Source organism: Sparus aurata, chromosome 12, assembly GCF_900880675.1.
Source record: "Sparus aurata chromosome 12, fSpaAur1.1, whole genome shotgun sequence".
NCBI lineage: Eukaryota > Metazoa > Chordata > Actinopteri > Spariformes > Sparidae > Sparus > Sparus aurata.
This window is the reverse complement of record NC_044198.1, coordinates 26,671,744-26,690,626: the sequence shown is the minus strand read 5'-3', so window position 1 is coordinate 26,690,626 and position 18,883 is coordinate 26,671,744. Positions and strand designations below refer to the sequence as shown.

The 18,883-nt window shown below is 43.0% G+C and overlaps 1 protein-coding gene across 2 annotated transcripts in view; it reads right to left on the bottom strand.

The window, feature by feature from the left end:
• The window catches only part of pitpnm2 (phosphatidylinositol transfer protein, membrane-associated 2), a 46,244-nt gene extending 30,986 nt beyond the window's left edge, over positions 1-15,258 (bottom strand). For both annotated transcript variants that reach the window (XM_030435517.1, XM_030435516.1), the window contains exons 1-2: positions 14,940-15,258; positions 6,692-6,920 (exon numbers count right to left, since the gene is read on the bottom strand). In XM_030435517.1, coding sequence (XP_030291377.1) covers positions 6,692-6,769 — 78 coding nt within the window. In that variant the 5' untranslated portion in view covers positions 6,770-6,920; positions 14,940-15,258. The remainder of the gene's footprint in view (positions 1-6,691; positions 6,921-14,939) is intronic.
• Positions 15,259-18,883: the final 3,625 nt, after the last annotated feature.

Below are 18,883 nucleotides of genomic sequence, written 5' to 3'. Positions count from 1 at the left end.
TCAGTGTGAAACACAGTCCAGCCTCATCCAGACTCAGCACTGACACACATCCTCTCATCCTCCCTCCTTCTCCTTTGACTCCCAATTAAACCCCTGCCACCCTGACACAGCACTCCCGTCTCTCACTCAGGTGTTCAACCCTGTGAAATCCACTTTCCTCTCTGAGCTGCGTGGATGATGCAGCAGAGGCAAAGTGATGAGCTGGAGAGAAAAACAGCTGCCACACGGAGAGAGAGATAGAAACTGCTTTAAGTCACATTCAACCTTTTATTTATAATCCTGCACTCCTATTCTTTAACCTGTGCTAATTTTCACAGATGAGTCGAGGTGAGGCGACTTTAAAAAGGAGACAGATTCACGGCGTAGAGGAGGTCAAAGCAGCCATTTCTCCCCAGCATGAGGCTTCCCTCTAATAAAAGGCAGCAGATGGTTCAGGCCCACAGATCCTGTAAGACTGAGCCGTGTATTAAGCCCGTTGATTCACAGAGGAGGCCGTGGATTACTGCATCAGTTTATAAACACACTACATCTCCTTAAGAGGCTCTCCATTTAGACTGGAGGCGTCTGGGTGGCAGCACTCAGCAAATGAGAATGCACAGAGAGAGTTTAGATGGCTGGTCAGTTATATTGAACCCCTTCAGGATGAGACACAGGAGCCCAGGAGAGGCCAGACCAGTGCTGGAATGACACTTAGTTAATCGATTAGGCTTTTCTACTCATGATCGGATCAATTTGTTACCAAAAATACTGTTCCCAGTTAATAAAATGTGCTCAATGTGCTTCTTTTCTTTCTGTTTAACATCACTATAGAATTAAACATTTTTGGACTCTTAACAAAACAAACCCAAGAACATCACCTTGAGTGCCGGGAACTTTTGATTTCATAGCCGTTTTATGGTCGACTCATCAATAAATCAATCAATAATAAAAAAATAAATAGCAGCTGAAAGCATCTGTTGAAACCATAGCCGATTATTTCTGTTCAAATCTGTCTGCTTTCCATTCATACAGACGTAGAAAAACAGAGCAGGAGGCTTTGCCAGAAGAAACTTCTTGAGCAAAAAAGGAAATGTCTTAAGAAACTAAAAACAAGTTGCCTACAACATGACCTCTGCCTGAGCGATATCTAATCTGATCGAGGTCGGTATCTGTCATGGTCCGAAGTTAAATACTTTGTGTCTTTGCCACATTTTTTACTGTTTAGCAAAAGAGGAAGTAAAATGCAAGAGACCAAGACGTACAGTTTAACAGAAGAAACAAAAAGTCAACTTTAATAATGTAGGGCGGGAAACCCAAGAAACAGACAAAGAAAGAGAAGAGAAATATATAAAAACTTAACTCAGAACAAAACGGAAGCAGAAAGAGAAACACTAAAGACACAAGGAGCAACAACGGACAGCTGAGGGTACACAAATGGGACACGAAACATCTGCCACACCCGCGATGGTAACCCTAACCCTGCTCCTGAGCAGCGCCATCCACACTTCCATCCATCAATACGTTTATACGACATGTAACAGCATCAAAACATTATCCCAGCATTCCCACTGTGAGCGTGACATCAAAGGAAAATGGCCGCTGTGTGACTATGCTCCATTAGTAACCCCTGGCAGCCTCAAGAAGAAAACACACATTAATTTCAGGCGTCGATAATGTACATTTCAGTCCCCAGTCAGCCAAACATCACACCCATGATAAATACATTGTATGCACACTGGTCCTCAGAATATAAATCAGCTGACGCTCTGCAACTTAAATATTTTAACCAAATCTTAAAATCTTAAATCTTTGTTTGTATAGGCTTCAACATTTGAATCTTCCTGCTGAGACAGGCCAGGTGACCATTGTGCATAGACGCTGTATTCTGGTTTCAAACTGATGATTGAAAAGCCGTCTTATTCCTTCCGCTGTAAATGTGCTGCGGGTCGAGGAACAGCACAGCGCGAATACAAATCACGGTGATCATTATTAACAGCAAGGAGTGGGGCGCTCGGGGTCAAGAATGAGAGCTCAGATTGAACACGGAGCTCTCTCTCCTGAAGACTTCGGGGAGGTGGTATCAGTAATGAAGGTCAGAGGAGGCAAACAGCTGGAAAATTGCTGTAATCTAGCAGGTAATGTAATTTAGGTGAGGAGCTAAGGGCTTTAAATTACCCTGCTGGTGTCTGCTGCAGCACAGCAGAGAGAGCACAGGATCTGTATTAATGACATCTGAGAGCTCATAGCTCAAGTGTCGACTACACAGCGACTCCTCGACGCTGACCAGGAGCAGGTTTATGGATCCTTATGAAAACAACAGAGGTGGTTTTATAACTTTGGTAGTCTCTTCTGGGGTTGGGCCAATTCAAAACTTCGCAGAGTGGTTTGATATAGTGATATAAGAGCAGGAAAGTGAGAGCGTTGCAGCACTACAGTCCATCAGGACAACTGTGACACGTCAGGTTTCCAATTCTCAAGGCAACCATCTGACTTGACTTGTCTTCTTCTAAAGTTCATCATCAAAATGATATATAGAATAAGACGAGTGAAACTGGAGAACAAACGGCAGCAGCGGTGATTCCTTAGTTTCACGTTAAAAGACTTGTTAGGAAATGATGGGTTTCTGTCCACTGAAACACTAGAGGGCTTTTAATTTGAAATGGACAGAGGAAGTGTTGAGATTGCAATTAAAGTCCCCATCAAATGGCTAATGGAGAGCTACTTGTGTTGGCATGGTTACATGTTTCCAGGCCCCGCCCCTCCCGCCTCACAGTAATATAACCTTCAGTTCTCTCCATGCGGCTTTACTCCAAAACTTTTCCCATGTGGAAGCTTTTTTTTTGTTTTCGAAACCGAGGATGCTGCGTCTGCTGCTGAGGTGTGTGTGTTCTGGTGTTTGGCTGTCAGCAAAATTAGACATACACACACACACACACACACACACACACACACACACACTCTTACACACACACACACACACACACTGAAGGAAGCTAACAAGACCTCAGCAGCTCTGTGAGGCTGCACTTCAAGCTAATGTCAGCAAGTGAACGTGCTCACAATGATGACACCAACCTGCAGATGTTTAGCAGAAATGTCAGTTTGGGGTCTAATTAAAGGGAAACTCCACCATTTTTACACATTAAAGTATGTTTACAGGTCTCATGAAAAAAAGTATTTTATGGCTCCAGAGGAAGCTGCAGGAATCTGATAAAAAAAAATGCCTCCAGCGATGTCATTCAGTCGCTCAGTTGCATCATGGGTAACGTAGGCACCAGGTTTTGAAAAGGAAAGAAGAATATGTGGAATAAAAACATCAACATCTCTGGATCATTTGATTTGAAATGGGTCTGCTTTCCAACACCTGCTGCCGACATCACTTATTTCTTTCCAGGAATCTTCCTCGGAAGTTTTTAGTAAAATATTAAAGTTAAGAGTTACTGAAATCCGTGAACGTAATAAAGATGCAGTGATGTGATGGAGAACACAGCAGAGTTTGACCACTAAAGATCTACACGAGGCCATAATTGTGAGAAGAGGAACTCGTCAGTTAGACACAAAGACAAGAACTGTTTGAGAGTTAGAATAACTGTAATATAATATTTAACAGCTGACAGGAAAAGAAATACAGTACAATTAGAGCCCAGCCCGGCAGACACACTGTGGACCACGTCTGTGGAATTACAATGGGTCCGGCCTCGCTGAGGGTCTCGTTTCTGCCGGGCTGAGCTGTCCCTGAATAATTTATGTGACACTGCAAGGTTAGCATAAACCAGGGTACAAAACTCCGCTCCTCAGGCCCGCGTTCAGTCCAACCGGAGCACCAGCAGAACCTCATGCATCAAGCGTTATCGCTGGCTGCCCACACATTTCATACCCCCCTCCTCCTTCAGCCACTCTGCCATTTTTCAAATCTGTGCAACAGACAACTCTCATGGATCAAACTGTCAGCTCGCTCGTTAAATAAAACAAAAACTGCAAAGACAACTCGCACTCTTGCAGAGAGTGGATAAAAACGGGAAAAAAAAAGCAGAGAAAAGCTGCACAAGGGTTTTTTTTCTCACAACAGAAAACTGGAGACTCTAAGATCAGGGATTTTAGGCTATTTTGCTGTTTTCTTTCAGAATAAAATGTCAAAAATAAACATTTAGGTCAGATTTCTGTTCATAGATTATTCATCATTCACATATTTAAAGTCCAGAATAATAATAAGAAGAAGAAGAAGAAGAAGAAGAAGAAGAATATATACAATAATTGTATTTATGTAAGTAATCAACTTGAGAGGTTTAACTTCCGCTGTACTTTGTGTTTAGTGCTAATTAGCAAATGTGAGCATGCTAATAATCTAAACTGGGACATTGAACATGGGCAACACAAAGCTGCTAATCATCAGAGTGGGATCATCTGACTTTAATCTAAGAACTCTGACTTTAAAGCTCTAAATAAAATCGCAGAATTCCAAGACAAAAAGTCAGGATTCTTATATATAAAAAAAGTATTCTTCTACTTGAGTTTTTATCCTGGACTTTAATTCTGACGTTAAAGTCAGAATTCTTAAGAAAATGCCAAAATTCTGGGTTTTTACTCGACTTCTGAATTTAAAGAGAAAAAAGTCGGAAATCTGAGTTTCTATCCGTCTTTAATTTAGATATTAAAGTCAGAATTTTGTTAAAATTCAGAATACTGAGATTAAATTTTGAATTCTGATGAAAAAATGTCTCTAAATGCTTCATGACTTCCCGTCCCGTCTGTGGCGCTGAACTTCAGGCCCACCGGTTCTCACTGACGACACTTTGGTTTCCTTCACTACCTGGAACAGCAGCTCACTGTGGATTTTATTACAGACATGTCTGGGACTACTTTCAGCGGCGGATTGATATGTAAATGTTGACATTTTTTTCCCCACGACAGACAAAACAGCAGCCAAAAAAACTAAAATCTATCATAACTTCAGGCTGGTCGTGTTATTGTGTCCACCCCCTCCCGTACCTGAGTGACAAGCAGTATTTACAGTCAGACATGTTGTCACGGTAACGTCGCTGCGCCATCACCTCCTCTCTCTCTCTCTCTCCCTCCATCTCTCGCCCGTATCACAAACAGATGATGGCAGCCCCATCCCGCCATGCTGCAGCTGATGTCACCGGTTACCGTGGCAACCGGTGCTCAACTGTGACGCTGAGCAGGAGGGGTTCGGGATGTGTGTGTGTGTGTGTGTGTGTGTGTGTGTGTGTGTGTGTGTGTGTGTGTGCATGCGTATGTGTGTGTGTATTTAATCATGTGTTTTATCAAAGCTGATATCGAGTTGAGTTAATCCTGTCATGTCTGTTTTATTATCTTTCTTCCTCTCCTTCTTTTAATCTTATATTTCTGCTGTAATCCGTTTTGTTTCTGTATTATTCTATTGTTGCCTTGTTTCAGTCCTGATGGTTCAAACACGCAAAGCACTTTGTGGTTTTGTTATGAAAAGTGCTTCATAAATGAAAAGATAAAAATATATATATATTATCATTGTTGTTATTATTATCAGTCCACATGTGCACAACTCATTAAGGGAACACGTTAAACCCACGTCAGATCTTGATGAACGAATGATTCAAGTTTAAAGTCTTTACTGATGTACTTTCTATAATTTGTTGAGAACAAAAAGAAGCAAACGACGATCAACAGAAACTAAAATCATCAACCTCACTGAGGGCTGCATTCAAAATCACTCTGACGGTCGAAGTAAAAAATTTAAATCACCGGCAGATGAACTCATGAAGCAGCTCATGATGTGACTCAGCAGTGAGCCTGTACGCACTCCGACACCGTCTGGACTTCCTCCTGATGACTCTGCAGGTGGTGTCCTCCCACACCTGGATCAGGACATCACTGAGCTCCTGGACAGTCTGTGGCCGTACTTAGCAGCGTCGGCTGAACGACACATAACATCCCGTAGGTGCATAACTGGATTCAGGTCAGGGGAACGAGACGGGCCAGTCAGTGGCAGCAATGCCTTCGTCATCCAGGAACTGACAACACACTCTGACCACATGATCGTCTGTTAATAATCTCAAATACCAACTTATTGTTTTGTTTGTCTCTGTGTCAGAATTCTATCAAGGTTTTCAGGCAATAGCAGAACACCGTTGACTGAACGTTGGCTCGTTGGTGTTAGCGACGTTAGCTACAACAAACTGGCAACCACTGGAGTCACATGTGATTTGGACCCCAGCGGTGTTGTGAGGTGACGCAACAGAAGAGAAGAGATGGAACGACACATTTAGTGACTGAATGAGATCAATAACGGCTTCATGGTGATTTCTGTCAGAACAAACTTCTTGTGTCTTTTAATTTTCCTTCACTAATGTCTAATTCAAACACTAAATAAAATTACCCTTACCCAGAGGAGAATAATTTCTCTGCATATTTTTACTACTGTGTCTGTTTCCTCCAAATTATGAACCAGAAAACAACCCTGCCGCATACGGGGCACCATCTGGTGTGCAGAACAACACCGGCCTGTTGACCCTCTGAAAGTGCTCTTGTTCTGCTAGAATACAACACGATGACACTGTGACCTCCAGCCGCCTTCACACACGGACCTGAACTCGTGTCAGCACATGATCTGAATCACACTCCAGCTCCCTCGTACCTCCCAGCACCACCAGACTAATCCTTTAATTTGAGATAAACAGCATTTTGACTATTAGTAATTCTGTTGTCCACTCACCTGGATCATGTAGAGCTGAGCGATGCGGTACTCCTCCACGCTCATCGGCATGGGGATGCGATACTCCTTGATCAGCATGGCTGTGGTTGAATCGGGCCGACTCTATGTGTGTGTGTGTGTGTGTGTGTGGAGGATAAGGAGTGTACGAGGGTAGTCGCTCCTCTCGGTCAGCTTCGCTACCCAAGCAGCATGTTCAAACAGCGAGGACGGGAGTCATCGTTATTCACACCTGAGGAGAGGAGGAGAAAAGAGAAGAGTGTGTCGATCGTAGCGTCCAGGAGGAGTTAGCATGTTTACCTCAAGGATTAAAGCCCCCGGACACAAGCCAACACATCCCGTGTGTGTGTGTGTGTCCTCAGCCCTCCCACAGATCTATTACAAGGTAATCCACTGACCTAGCAACATCCCTGAAATCCCCCAGCAACCTAAATCCCGACTGTGTCCACACACCAAGATTCAGCCAAGTTGTGGTCAACGTTTAAATCCAACAAAGCTCTCTCATCTTCTGCACAGACGGTACAGTACTGCACCGTTGAACAATATTCAGATGCTTTTTATTTTTCCTCCTACTTCAAATAAATGTAGTGGAACAGAAGTTTGAAGTTTTTACAGATTAAAAAGGTGCAATATGTAAGAATTCGAGTTCAAACACCCAAGAATTGACTGAAATGATGGGCAGAATGTAAAGAAATTACAGGTTTTGACATTGTGACGTCTGTGAAACACGTTCCAGAGAAATCTACTGGAGTTAGCATGCTAACCAGTTAGCCTCACAGTCCACAGCTCCTGTGCTAGCGGCAGTAACAACACCAACAACCCGACCCCGGTGCTCCGAGCTCGCAGTCTGGACCGCTAGAAGACAGTTAGTCAGTTTCATTCAGGTTTGTCCTTTATTTATTTATTCTTTAACTCTGTTTTTTGAGGGAAATCTCTCTCTCTGTATCTGTTAAATGCTTCAGTATGCTAACTGAGCTACTTGCTAACAGCAGCAACCAAAGATAGCTAAAGCAAAAAGTTCAGTGAGCAGCAGTTAGCAGTTACCCTGCTTCAAATTCTGTCAGTTTCTTCAAAGTCTCAACTTAAAACCACCAACATTAACCTCATGGTGACCTCATCCGGCACAAATACAATAAAGGTTTTAAACACACACACACACACACACACACACACACACACACAGTACTGATTCAGCTTGTTTACTCCAGTAAAGTAATAGATTACAGGCTCTGACATGTACTCAGAGTATCAGAGTAAAAAGTCTCCATCTGAAGGACATTTGTGGTCAAAGCTAACTGAAGCTCACGTCATATTAATGGATGTCAAAGACTATTAAAGTTAAAGGTAGAATCTGCAGGATTTGTCCCAGCTGTTCCTGAACGCACCACAAAGACAGTTGATTGTTGAGTCTCATTCCCAGGACGTCAAATAGACACATGTTGGGTTGGTAAAGCGTCCCGAGCAGCAGCAAAGAGAGAAAATCAGAAACTCTCTGCAGATACGAGACACTAACACGCCTTTTCTCCACATTCCAGTCTCCCTCTCTGTCTGTTTACAGCTTCTTACGTCTGAAATCAGTCGTGTGATGTTGGGAAGGCGATGACCTCAATTGCATCAAACTGAAGTAACGAGGCTGTTTTGTAAATGTGAGGAGGAGAAAGTTCAGATGTATAGAGGAGAAGTCAAAGTACAAGAATTAAGTATTTTTACTTTGTAACTTCTCACCTCTGATTATTTTTAGGGATGTATGATGTTGGATTTCTGCTGATATCAGATATTTTCCAGCTGTTTTTGCTCTCTGATGCTGATGTACTTTTTTTCTCCACCTAATCACAGAGAACATCTGTGAAAACGAGCAATTAAGCGCAACTCAGCACGAAGAAATAAAAGAGGCGTCGATGCAGCTTCACTGATTTTTTTAGCTTGAAGATGAAATCATGACTGAAATCATGTCAGACACAAACACTTGTGAGATCTGGTGCTCAGTATAAAATATGTCTCTCTAAACTGTTTTTTAAAGTGCAGTCACAGAGGTGTTGTTTGTGTCTTCCACCCGGGGAAAAGAGGAAAGAACATATAACTATTCCTGCTCTCACTGGGAAAAATAAAAAGAAACTTCTGCTCCTGAACCTGCAGAGCTTCAGTCATTCCCATGATGCCTTTAATAAACAATAACTGCAGGTATCAACACTGCAGTCCTCCGCATGAACCCAGAATGAAGATTCAGATCCCAGCTGCTCTCCAGAGGCGGTATCGTCCGACCCGACTCGCTGCGCTCTGATACAATTACAGAGTGGAAGATGGAGTGGTGCTCCCTCCATGAATCTGTGAAGAATAAGTCCTCGACTGACAGAAGAGCTGCTAAATATAGAGACACAGTAACCCCCACCAAGCAAGATGTGAGACAGACAGGCAGACAGGCAGACAGACAGACGCGAGCCTTTTGTTTCTCGTTCGCCTCCATCAGACGAGCGAGCTGTGAGTCAGCACATCAAACACAGCAGACTGAACTCAGCGGAGAAGAAAACCTGAAGAAGGAACCGAAGACGACGTTCCTGCAGCTCGACACCAGAGGAATGTCTCATCTTAAAGCAAAGATGAAGCTAAATTCTTATGTTTTACGTGATTGTTGAATTAATATCTTTGGGTTTTGGACCGTTGGTTGGACAAAAATGACACATCTGCAACCATCACCACGGTACGGAAGCCCTGAGGGGAAAGTGAAGATTGCTTTTTCTTCTGGTGATCAATTTTCTAATCTAAAGTGATCTAAAGTGTTTTCTCTCTTCTGTGTTTATGATTTGAGAGCTGGTGGGGGGAAAAAAATCTTGTTTTTTACATCTTTATAAAAATAAAAAATCAGGGCAGTTTTTTTTCCATATAAAAAAAAATATCATGAGAATTTGTGTGAAACTGAGACACAACATTTCTTTTTATTTATTTATTTTTTAAAAAAGAGTGAAAAAAATCAAACCAAGTAAGAAAAATAATTTTTGGAGAATTGTTTGTCTTGTTTTCATGTTTGAAAGCGAGTGAAAAAAAACATTTCAGGAAGAAAAAAAAATAAATCACACATGAAACCGAGTAAAAAAAAAAGAAATCCAGAAGAAAATGTTGTTTTTTTCATGTGTAAAAATTTCAGGAAACATTTTTGTTTTGTTTCAATGTGTGAAACAAGAAAAAATGCCCTTAAGTTATATTTAAAAGCAGATTATATATATATATATATATACATAAGGAACTTGAAGATTGTTCTGGCCAAACGTTTTTTTCCATCAGCTCTCAAATTATAAACACAAAGAGAGAAAACACTTTAAATCACAAAAGTTCTTCAGTACCACAGTGATATTTTCACAACCAGCGGTCCAAAACACAAAGATATTCATTTTACAATCATGAACATTTGGAGCCATTTCTGTCTTTAAAATAAGAAGAAGAATGTTCCGAGACTTTCCTCTCGTGTGGAGCTCCAGGAACATCTGAAAAACAATCCTACATTTTAATAAATTCAGGAGAAAAACTTTTTGTGTTTGTTTCTGTAATACTCATTTTGACCACAAGAGGCTTCAGTGCTCGTCTCCCTCATGTTGTTGTTAGTAGGATTACAAACATTCACGTGTTCAGCCAGGAGAGTTTAATTTCACACTGAATATCAGACGTATCTTGTGTTTATTCTCAGACATGATCCATGTTTAACATGTGCAACTAAATCATGAGCTTATTTCCCAACACTGCTTGGTTTAGTTTGTCACTGTCCGTTTGTTTGTTGGTTTGTTTGTTGGTTTGTCAGCAGGATTACACAAAAACTACCCAACAGATTTTCACTAAACTCAGACAGAGGACGAGTCTCGACCCAGAAAAGATCCACTTAACTTTTGGTGCAGATCCAGATAACGTTGCAAGATTGGGTATCTTTTTATCATATTGGTATTTCTCAGGGGATAATGGATGGATATTGATATAAAAATCAGGCACATTTAAGTGGCTGGCATCTACGAGTGAGAACAATTTGATGCAGATCCAAATAAAACTGATTTATTTCTGTTTTATTTGATATTGGATTGGGTCTGATTGGATTAAAGGGGAGAGTTGTGCTCTCCACTGAGTGACTCAACCCTGAAACTACAACATGAAAAAAACAAAATCCTGCCTCTTCTTTGGCAGACAACCATAAATGTTACTTATATTATGCAGAATTACAGGAAGCACTCAGTCAACATGTGATGTAATGCTTTTCATCTCCACATCCTCCGATATCTGTTTTGGAGTCCGGCTCCATTCCCTCTAATTGCTTTGGGTTCAAACCAAAGCTGATGGCTGATTTCCCACAGAGCGACCCGACCACAGCAAAGAGGAAATTAGCTCTCTGCCTTCCCTCTGTGCCTCCACCTCCACCTCAACCCACTCTGATCCATTTAAAGGGATATTCCGGTGTAAATTTAATCCATGGTCTAAATCACCGTGAAACTGTTTTAGACTCCCTCTCGAGAGATCAAGTTAGCAGACCGCTAATTTACGGAGTTTTATCAACCTCAGAAACGACCACACGACAACAATACACTGCAGTAAATGGATCCAAATATAAGCCGCCACCAAAAAGCCACAAATAATGCTCAGAACAGCACCAAACTTCAGCAACAGTACAAATAGGGTCTCAGCACATAGTCCGGGGCATCTAACCTCCGCTAGCTTAGCTGGATTTCTACTGAAAAGCTGACTAAATTTACCACTCTTCTGCAGCAGCTTCCTGTTGACGGGAAGTCCCGACGAGTCGATTACCGAGTGCAGTAGAGTTCCGCGGCTCATGGATGAAAATGTATGATTATGACTCCATGGAAAAGCAATCAAAGTTCATATGTGTCTTACCTGCCAGTTTATAACAGTTATTATCGAGAGCGGACAGGGAAAAGAACAGAATTGAGCATTTCTAACTGCACTCGGTAATCGTCGCGTCGGGACTTCCCCGACCCGGAAGCTGATGGAGGAGAGTTGAACTCTGTTTTTAGCTTCACAATAGAAATCCAGCTAAGCTAGCGGAGGTTAGATGCCCCGGACTATGTGCTGAGACCCTATTTGTACTGTTGCTGAAGTTTGGTGCTGTTCTGAGCATTATTTGTGGCTTTTTGGTGGCGGTTTATATTTGGATCCATTTACTGCAGTGTATTGTTGTCGTGCGGTCGTTTCTGAGGTTGATAAAACTCCGTAAATTAGCGGTCTGCTAACTTGATCTCTCGAGAGGGAGTCTAACAGTTTCACAGTGATTTAGACCATGGATTAAATATCCCTTCAACTGATGAAGTTTGCACCTCACATTATGGAGGACCAGCCTCGACAGAAATCAATGCGAGCGCTGTCGGCTGGCGTGACGGAGGATCGTCCTCCTGCACGAACTTCAACCCGCCCCTGCAGTTTCCTGCTTAAATTCAAAATAATTGAGCCCAAAATCACAGCCGGTGTCTCATCTCCTCGTCACCACCGACAGGCCGACTGCCTCCTGCGTGATGGCCGACACGCTGAGACGACCCGCAGCTAAAAACTGCACCGGATCTGCCAGCGAGGAGAACAGCTCTGATCCATCACACCATCTGCAGCGCCTCCATCTCAGCGGTCGACTCTCTGAAAACACAAACCCAGCCCGCCGTCCACCTCTTCACATTAAACTCAAACTCAGTGTGAGCACCTAAAAGACAGACTGTCACCTCTCAGCCCTGTGCAGACGTCTACAGCTACAAACTGTGAGATAAAAGATCCAGAATTAAATACCGACTGGACCAGTTGACTCTATAAAGGTGCAATATCTTTATTCAAATGTGATTATCAGGAGAAATAACGTCTCTCTTTTGTGTTGCAGCTACAACTAGCTGCTGTGTGTGAGTTCTTTTTACAATATGTGTTCGACAGGAGGCCGATTCTTCTTCTTCTCTTCTTCTTCTTCTGTAGATCAGCTAATGTTGGTGGAAAAGTCTTATAAATGACATTAAGTGCTTAAGTGAACTTAGCAAACGGACACATACAGCAGTGAAGGAGCAACATTAGCATTAATTGATGCCCCTGATGAATCGAACTCACGAGCCTTTTAGTTAGAGCTCCACAGAAAAAGTCGATTGTCGAAGGAAAATCATTTTTCCCCTGATGGAGCAACGCCTGCAAGTGTTCAGCAAGTTTGGGCCACAAATCTGGAACAAACTTCCAGAAACCTGCAGGTCCGCTCCGACGCTCAACTCTTTAAAATCGAGGCTGAAGACCTTTTTGTTTTCTCCTTCTCGAGGCTTTGAACTGCACCTTTAATTATTTAGTCTCGTCTCTTTTAAACGTCTTCTATTTTAGCTTATTTTCCTATTTCTTAACTTTCTGTTTTGATGTTTTGTTTCTTAATGTCTTCCTACTTGTTTTGAATATATTTTGATATAATTTCATAACCCTGTAAAGCACTTCAAGTTGCCTTGTGTCTGTTTTGTGCTGTACGAATAAACTCGCCTTGCTTTAATTGTTTCAGCCATTTTTAAAAGCAGAAATATAAAACGTTTGCTGGTTCCAGCATCTTAAACATTAGGATTTGCAGCTTTACTTCAACGTTCATGACAGTAAATGAAAAGTCTTTGGGGTTTTGGACAAAAGACACAATTTGAAGACGTCACTTTTGAAGACTTAACGATTAATCATGAAAATAATCTACAGATTATAACCAACCAGACTACTGAAACTATCCACCAGCTTTTTGATAAAATGCTAAATGCTAACAGCTAATCCTGCACTCTGAAAAGATTATTTCTTATGGAGAAATAAAAGTTATATTTTTATTTCTTTACGAACTTACACTTTCAGTCTGACACATGTCAATCTCCTCATTATGTGTGAACATTTCCACCGTGACGTCACACTTAAGCAGTTTTAACGTTTGACGTTTGAGTCATGAAAATGTAAAGCCCTGTTAAAGTCCTCAGACGGTGTTGACAGAATGCATATCTAATGAATTAACATATTTATGAAGACACATGGATTAAGTGCATACACACAATCTGTCACACTGCGCTCCGACATGCTCGAGCAAATTCAACGAGAAGAAGCCGAAGCATCGTGTCGCTGTCGCAGATCAGAGTGATGCAGTCATTCCTTCACAAAACGGATTCAAACCATCGATCATCTGAGATATTTCATCCCCTGGAGACAAAGAGCGAGCACCTGTTCTGTTTCTATTATATTGTAATATTATACTGTATCGTTAAGATGCAAAATGGTTCCCTAAGGAAGCCCCGAAAGGCCAAATAACAAAGTCTGATCTAAATATTTTTCTCAACTTAAGAAAAAAGTTTTTCTCTGATCAAAGTTCCTTATTTTCTTTGTTTGTACTCTTCAGTTCTTCCTTATTACTACAAACACAAGTTCCCTTAACTGTGGGACAAAGTGTCACTCTGCCCGTCGTGCTCAGATTATGAAAAACAATGAACAATTTAAGATATTTACAGAGCATTTTGTCTTGGTGGCTGCACAGATCAAGTGTGAAACAAATGTGCATGGTGGTCAATAAAAGAAATAAATCCACACAGACGTTTTGTCAACAGTCCAAACCCCAAAGATTTTCATTTTGCAGCGAAATCGATAATATAAAACAGACAAACAGAAAATCATCTTTGCTTTAAATACTATCGATTGTATTCAAAGAAATGTGCCTCGATTTATTAATCAAATATTTTGTCCACAAAATGCCAGGTTCACATCTTGTTTTATCCAACAAACAGCAGATTATCAGCGCCGATTAACGTGATTAATGTGTAATCTCGTTCAAATAAGCTTTCAGATTTAAACATGCTGCAGAGATCGTCAGCAGCTGAGGCTGAACTGCACCGAACATCTGCTAAATATTTACACTTATAATCAGATAAAAAGGATCTGATTCAAGCGTCACCTCCTTCACTGGCTGATTTTCACAGCTTCCTCCCAACAGAGACGAGAAACTCGGCGAACGTGCGGCGACAAACGCCTGACGTGACCACGAGACATGTTGCACGCAGGACGAGCTAACATTTCAGCAGTGAAGCGTCGCTCTGATCCTGAACATCAGACGTGAATCCATCATGTTCTCCTTTAAGAGAAAAGACAAATCCGCCCTCAAACAGCAGCAGCCACCTGCAGAACCTCAGACGAGTCCAACAAGGCAGACGTCCATGTTGCCATCGTGTAACGGACCTGTTCTGGCGACGGCTCAGTCCAGAGGAAACATGTTTTCTGCATGTGCATGTGAAAGATTTACCTCTCAGCAGGCAGCACCTCACCACGGTCTCCCTGTGGGCAGAGGCTCAGGGGCCATTGCAGATCCTGGTCCCACAGAGACCAGCAGCCCAGGCTTCCTCCACCTCATCCCTGCGCTCGTCTGCCGTCGGCCAATCCTCACCGGCTCGCTCGCCCCCCCGATTGGGAAGGAGCGTCGCTTTTTAAATCCTCGCTGTGAAATAAGAGAAGGAATCGATTCTCTCTCTCCTTCTCTCTCTCCTCCACCTCTTCCTTCTCCTCTTCTCTCATCCACCTCTGTTCTGTTTTCCCTCTCTTCCCCCACCACCACCCTCTCCTCGCTGTCTCCACCTCCTCGGGACTGAGGAAGCTCTGTTACCATGGAGACGCATGAGGCTGAAGCCCGATTGGTGGAGTTTGTTGTGATGCAGCCGGTCGGTGGTGCAGCCCACCGGACCGACCGCCTGCTCAGAGAACGTCGTTCTTCCAACGGCCGAGTTTAACGGCTGCAGATCAGCGAGGAAGTTCTGCACAGTCGGCCAGGAAATCAGAGCGTTTATACATAAATGTAAATATAAACGTTGCATCCTTTAGATTTAGTGTAAATCAGACACATGCACAGCAAAATGTCTTTCTGATAGAATTTGATTTATGTACATTACTGTTATCATGAAGAGTTGTTCGGTGAATGATTTGCATTTTTCTCCAATTTGCTTTTTATCTTATTACTTATGTTCATTATTACTCTCTGAATATTCAATAAAAAGCTAAACAGAACAGATTGATGCCACGCTGTGATCTAAAAAACATTTGTAGCTCATTGAAGTGTGAAACAAATGTGAATAATAGTCTGTAAGATGCCAGAGAAACGAGTCCAGGGGGACGTTTTCAAATGTCTCAATCCGTCCGACAGTCTAAAACCAAAAGATTTCATTTATTTTAGAGGCTGCGGCCTGAGAAATGTTGGCATTTTTACTTAAAAATAACAATTAATATGCCCATTTTTTCCTGATTTATCAACTATCAACTGGTCTTGCCAGAAAACGAGGCAGAAAAACAAAATATCCTCATGTTTGAGAAGCTGGAGGCTTCTGAACATCACGAGGAAACTGTGATCTAATAAGTTTTGGTATCATTTGTTCCACAATTCGCCAGAAAACAAATAAGAGGTTTTGTTTCCACAAGTCCTGTTCTGTCCAACCAGCAGCTCAAAACACAAAAAAATAAAAAGATGAAAGAAAATCAGATCTAAGGAGCTGTAACCTGAGACATTTCGGGCAATTTTGTATTAAAAGTGTTCTTAAACGATCCACTGATCCTCTTATTGTTGTAGTTTGGACATCAAAAGGCGCTTTGATCAAAAACCTCTTTTTTAACGCTCAACAGATTTCATGTTCTGCACATTAAACACTGTGAAACACACAAACCGTAAATCATCTGCTGACACACGGGCGCTTCACTTCAGCTGTGATTATTTCTGAATGTGATACGCGAGCTGAAGCGCTCGGCGGTGACGTGCACAACACGTGCATGAATCACTTTTATCTGCTCCCACAGGCGGATCACCTGCTCTCATCATTATGCATCTGTTTGCAGGATGTCGTGACCGTCCTGCCTCTCCTGCTGTGTGTTCGTCTCACCTGCGCCGGCCACAGAATCTGAATGAGCCAGCTGAGCAGGTCTCTCTCTCCTTTTTTTTGACTAACAAATCAGCGCACAAGGAAAAAAAAGTGTGCAAATGTTATTAATCCGGCGCGCAGCTGTGACGCCGCTCTGCTGCCTCGCCGGCTGTAATCTACATTTACATGTGGAACCTGCAGCAGCTTCGGCTTAAAGACTTGAAAGTCATTTAAAATGCAAAATCTAAACTCGTATGAAAATATGCGCTGTGGGTCGCAGAGACATTCACTGTTGTCCCTGTTTTTCAGATTTCATGCTAAGCTAAGATGCTAATTAGCGGTTTCTTAAAGGCGATGTTGATCCACGAGAATCTCAAACTGGAGGTATTTCTCTGAATGAGTCCTGATGTGCACTGAGTGAGCTGAAGGCGTGGGATAAAACTCTATGACTCACATGTCGACGCTTTATAAACGTCTCTTTAATTACATCCAGCCAACACGTCTCAGCGGGTCTGAGGTTAAAAATATCCCACCTGCAGCCAGACGGCTCTATAGGGGATCGTGTGGCTGCTGCTTCAACATCCAGCACACAGAACCGCAGACAACCGAGGGTGAACCCGAACACTACAGCAGATCACAGAAGGCAAACTCAAACAGAGATTTAATCTACTGGCATACCAACAAACAGGAAGTGAGGCCGAGAATGAGAATGAGCTCTGCGATTTGTGCAGCGGTACCTCCATCACAGCCTCCGGTTGTTATCTGCGAGCTGCAGGGATGTGTGTGCATCTTCAGAATGAAATGACTTGTTGATGGGTACTCCGCCCAACACACACACACACACAGACACACACACACTTTATCTGAGCATCAGCAGAGCACCAGGCTAACAGAATCAAGCCCTGCTCTCCAAACACCACAGTCCTGCTCGACACACAGATCCTCGCCGGGAACATCTGCCGCGATTACAGCTGTTAATTTGTGATGCTGTCAAACGTCTCTCCTCAGCAGAACGTCCTGCTGCACGGATCAAACAGCAGGTCGCTCCGCGTCGCCTCCTGTGGTGTAACTGACGGCATTTTGTCAGGACGTCACACGCGGCATGTGTTCGATTAAATTCCCAGAGGATTGCTGTTACTGCGGCACAGATAACAGCGTTATAATGAAGAGGAGATATCGTGACCTACAAATGTTGTTCTTTACATGTTTGTCTTTGTCTCCATCACACAGACCCGTTTCCATCACCTCTTTACACAGACCCGTCTCCACCTCATCTTTACACAGACCCGTCTCCATCACGTCTTTACACAGACCCGTCTCCATCACGTCTTTACACAGACCCGTCTCCCTCACGTCTTTACACAGACCCGTCTCCATCACATCTTTACACAGACCCGTCTCCGTCACATCTTTACACAGACCCGTCTCCACCTCTCTTTACACAGACCCGTCTCCATCCTCACTCTTTACACAGACCCGTCTCCATACGTCTCTTTACACAGACCCGTTCCCATCACGTCTTTACACAGACCGGCTCCATCACGTCTTTACCAGACCACGTCATCCATCACGTCTTTACAACAGACACGTCTCCATCACGTCTTTACACAGACACGTCTCCATCCACGTCTTACACAGAACCCCGTCTCCATCACATCTTCACACAGACCCGTCTCCACCTCATCTTTACACAGACCCGTCTCCGTCACATCTTTACACAGACCCATCTCCATCACGTCTTTACACAGACCCGTCTCCGTCACATCTTTACACAGACCCATCTCCATCACGTCTCTTTACACAGACCCGTCTCCATCACATCTTTACACAGACCCGTCTCCGTCACATCTTTACACAGACCCGTCTCCATCACCTCTTTACACAGACCCGTCTCCATCACATCTTCACACAGACCCGTCTCCACCTCATCTTTACACAGACCCGTCTCCATCACATCTTCACACAGACCCGTCTCCACCTCATCTTTACACAGACCCGTCTCCACCTCATCTTTACACAGACCCGTTTCCATCACGTCTTTACACAGACCCGTCTCCATCACGTCTTTACACAGACCCATCTCCATCAGTTCTTTACACAGACCCGTCTCCACCTCCTCTTTACACAGACCCGTCTCCGTCACCTCTTTACACAGACCCGTCTCCGTCACCTCTTTACACAGACCCGTCTCCGTCACCTCTTTACACAGACCTGTCTCCATCACATCTTTACACAGACCCGTCTCCATCACATCTTTACACAGACCTGTCTCCATCACATCTTTACACAGACCCGTCTCCATCACCTCTTCACACAGACCCGTCTCCATCACATCTTTACACAGACC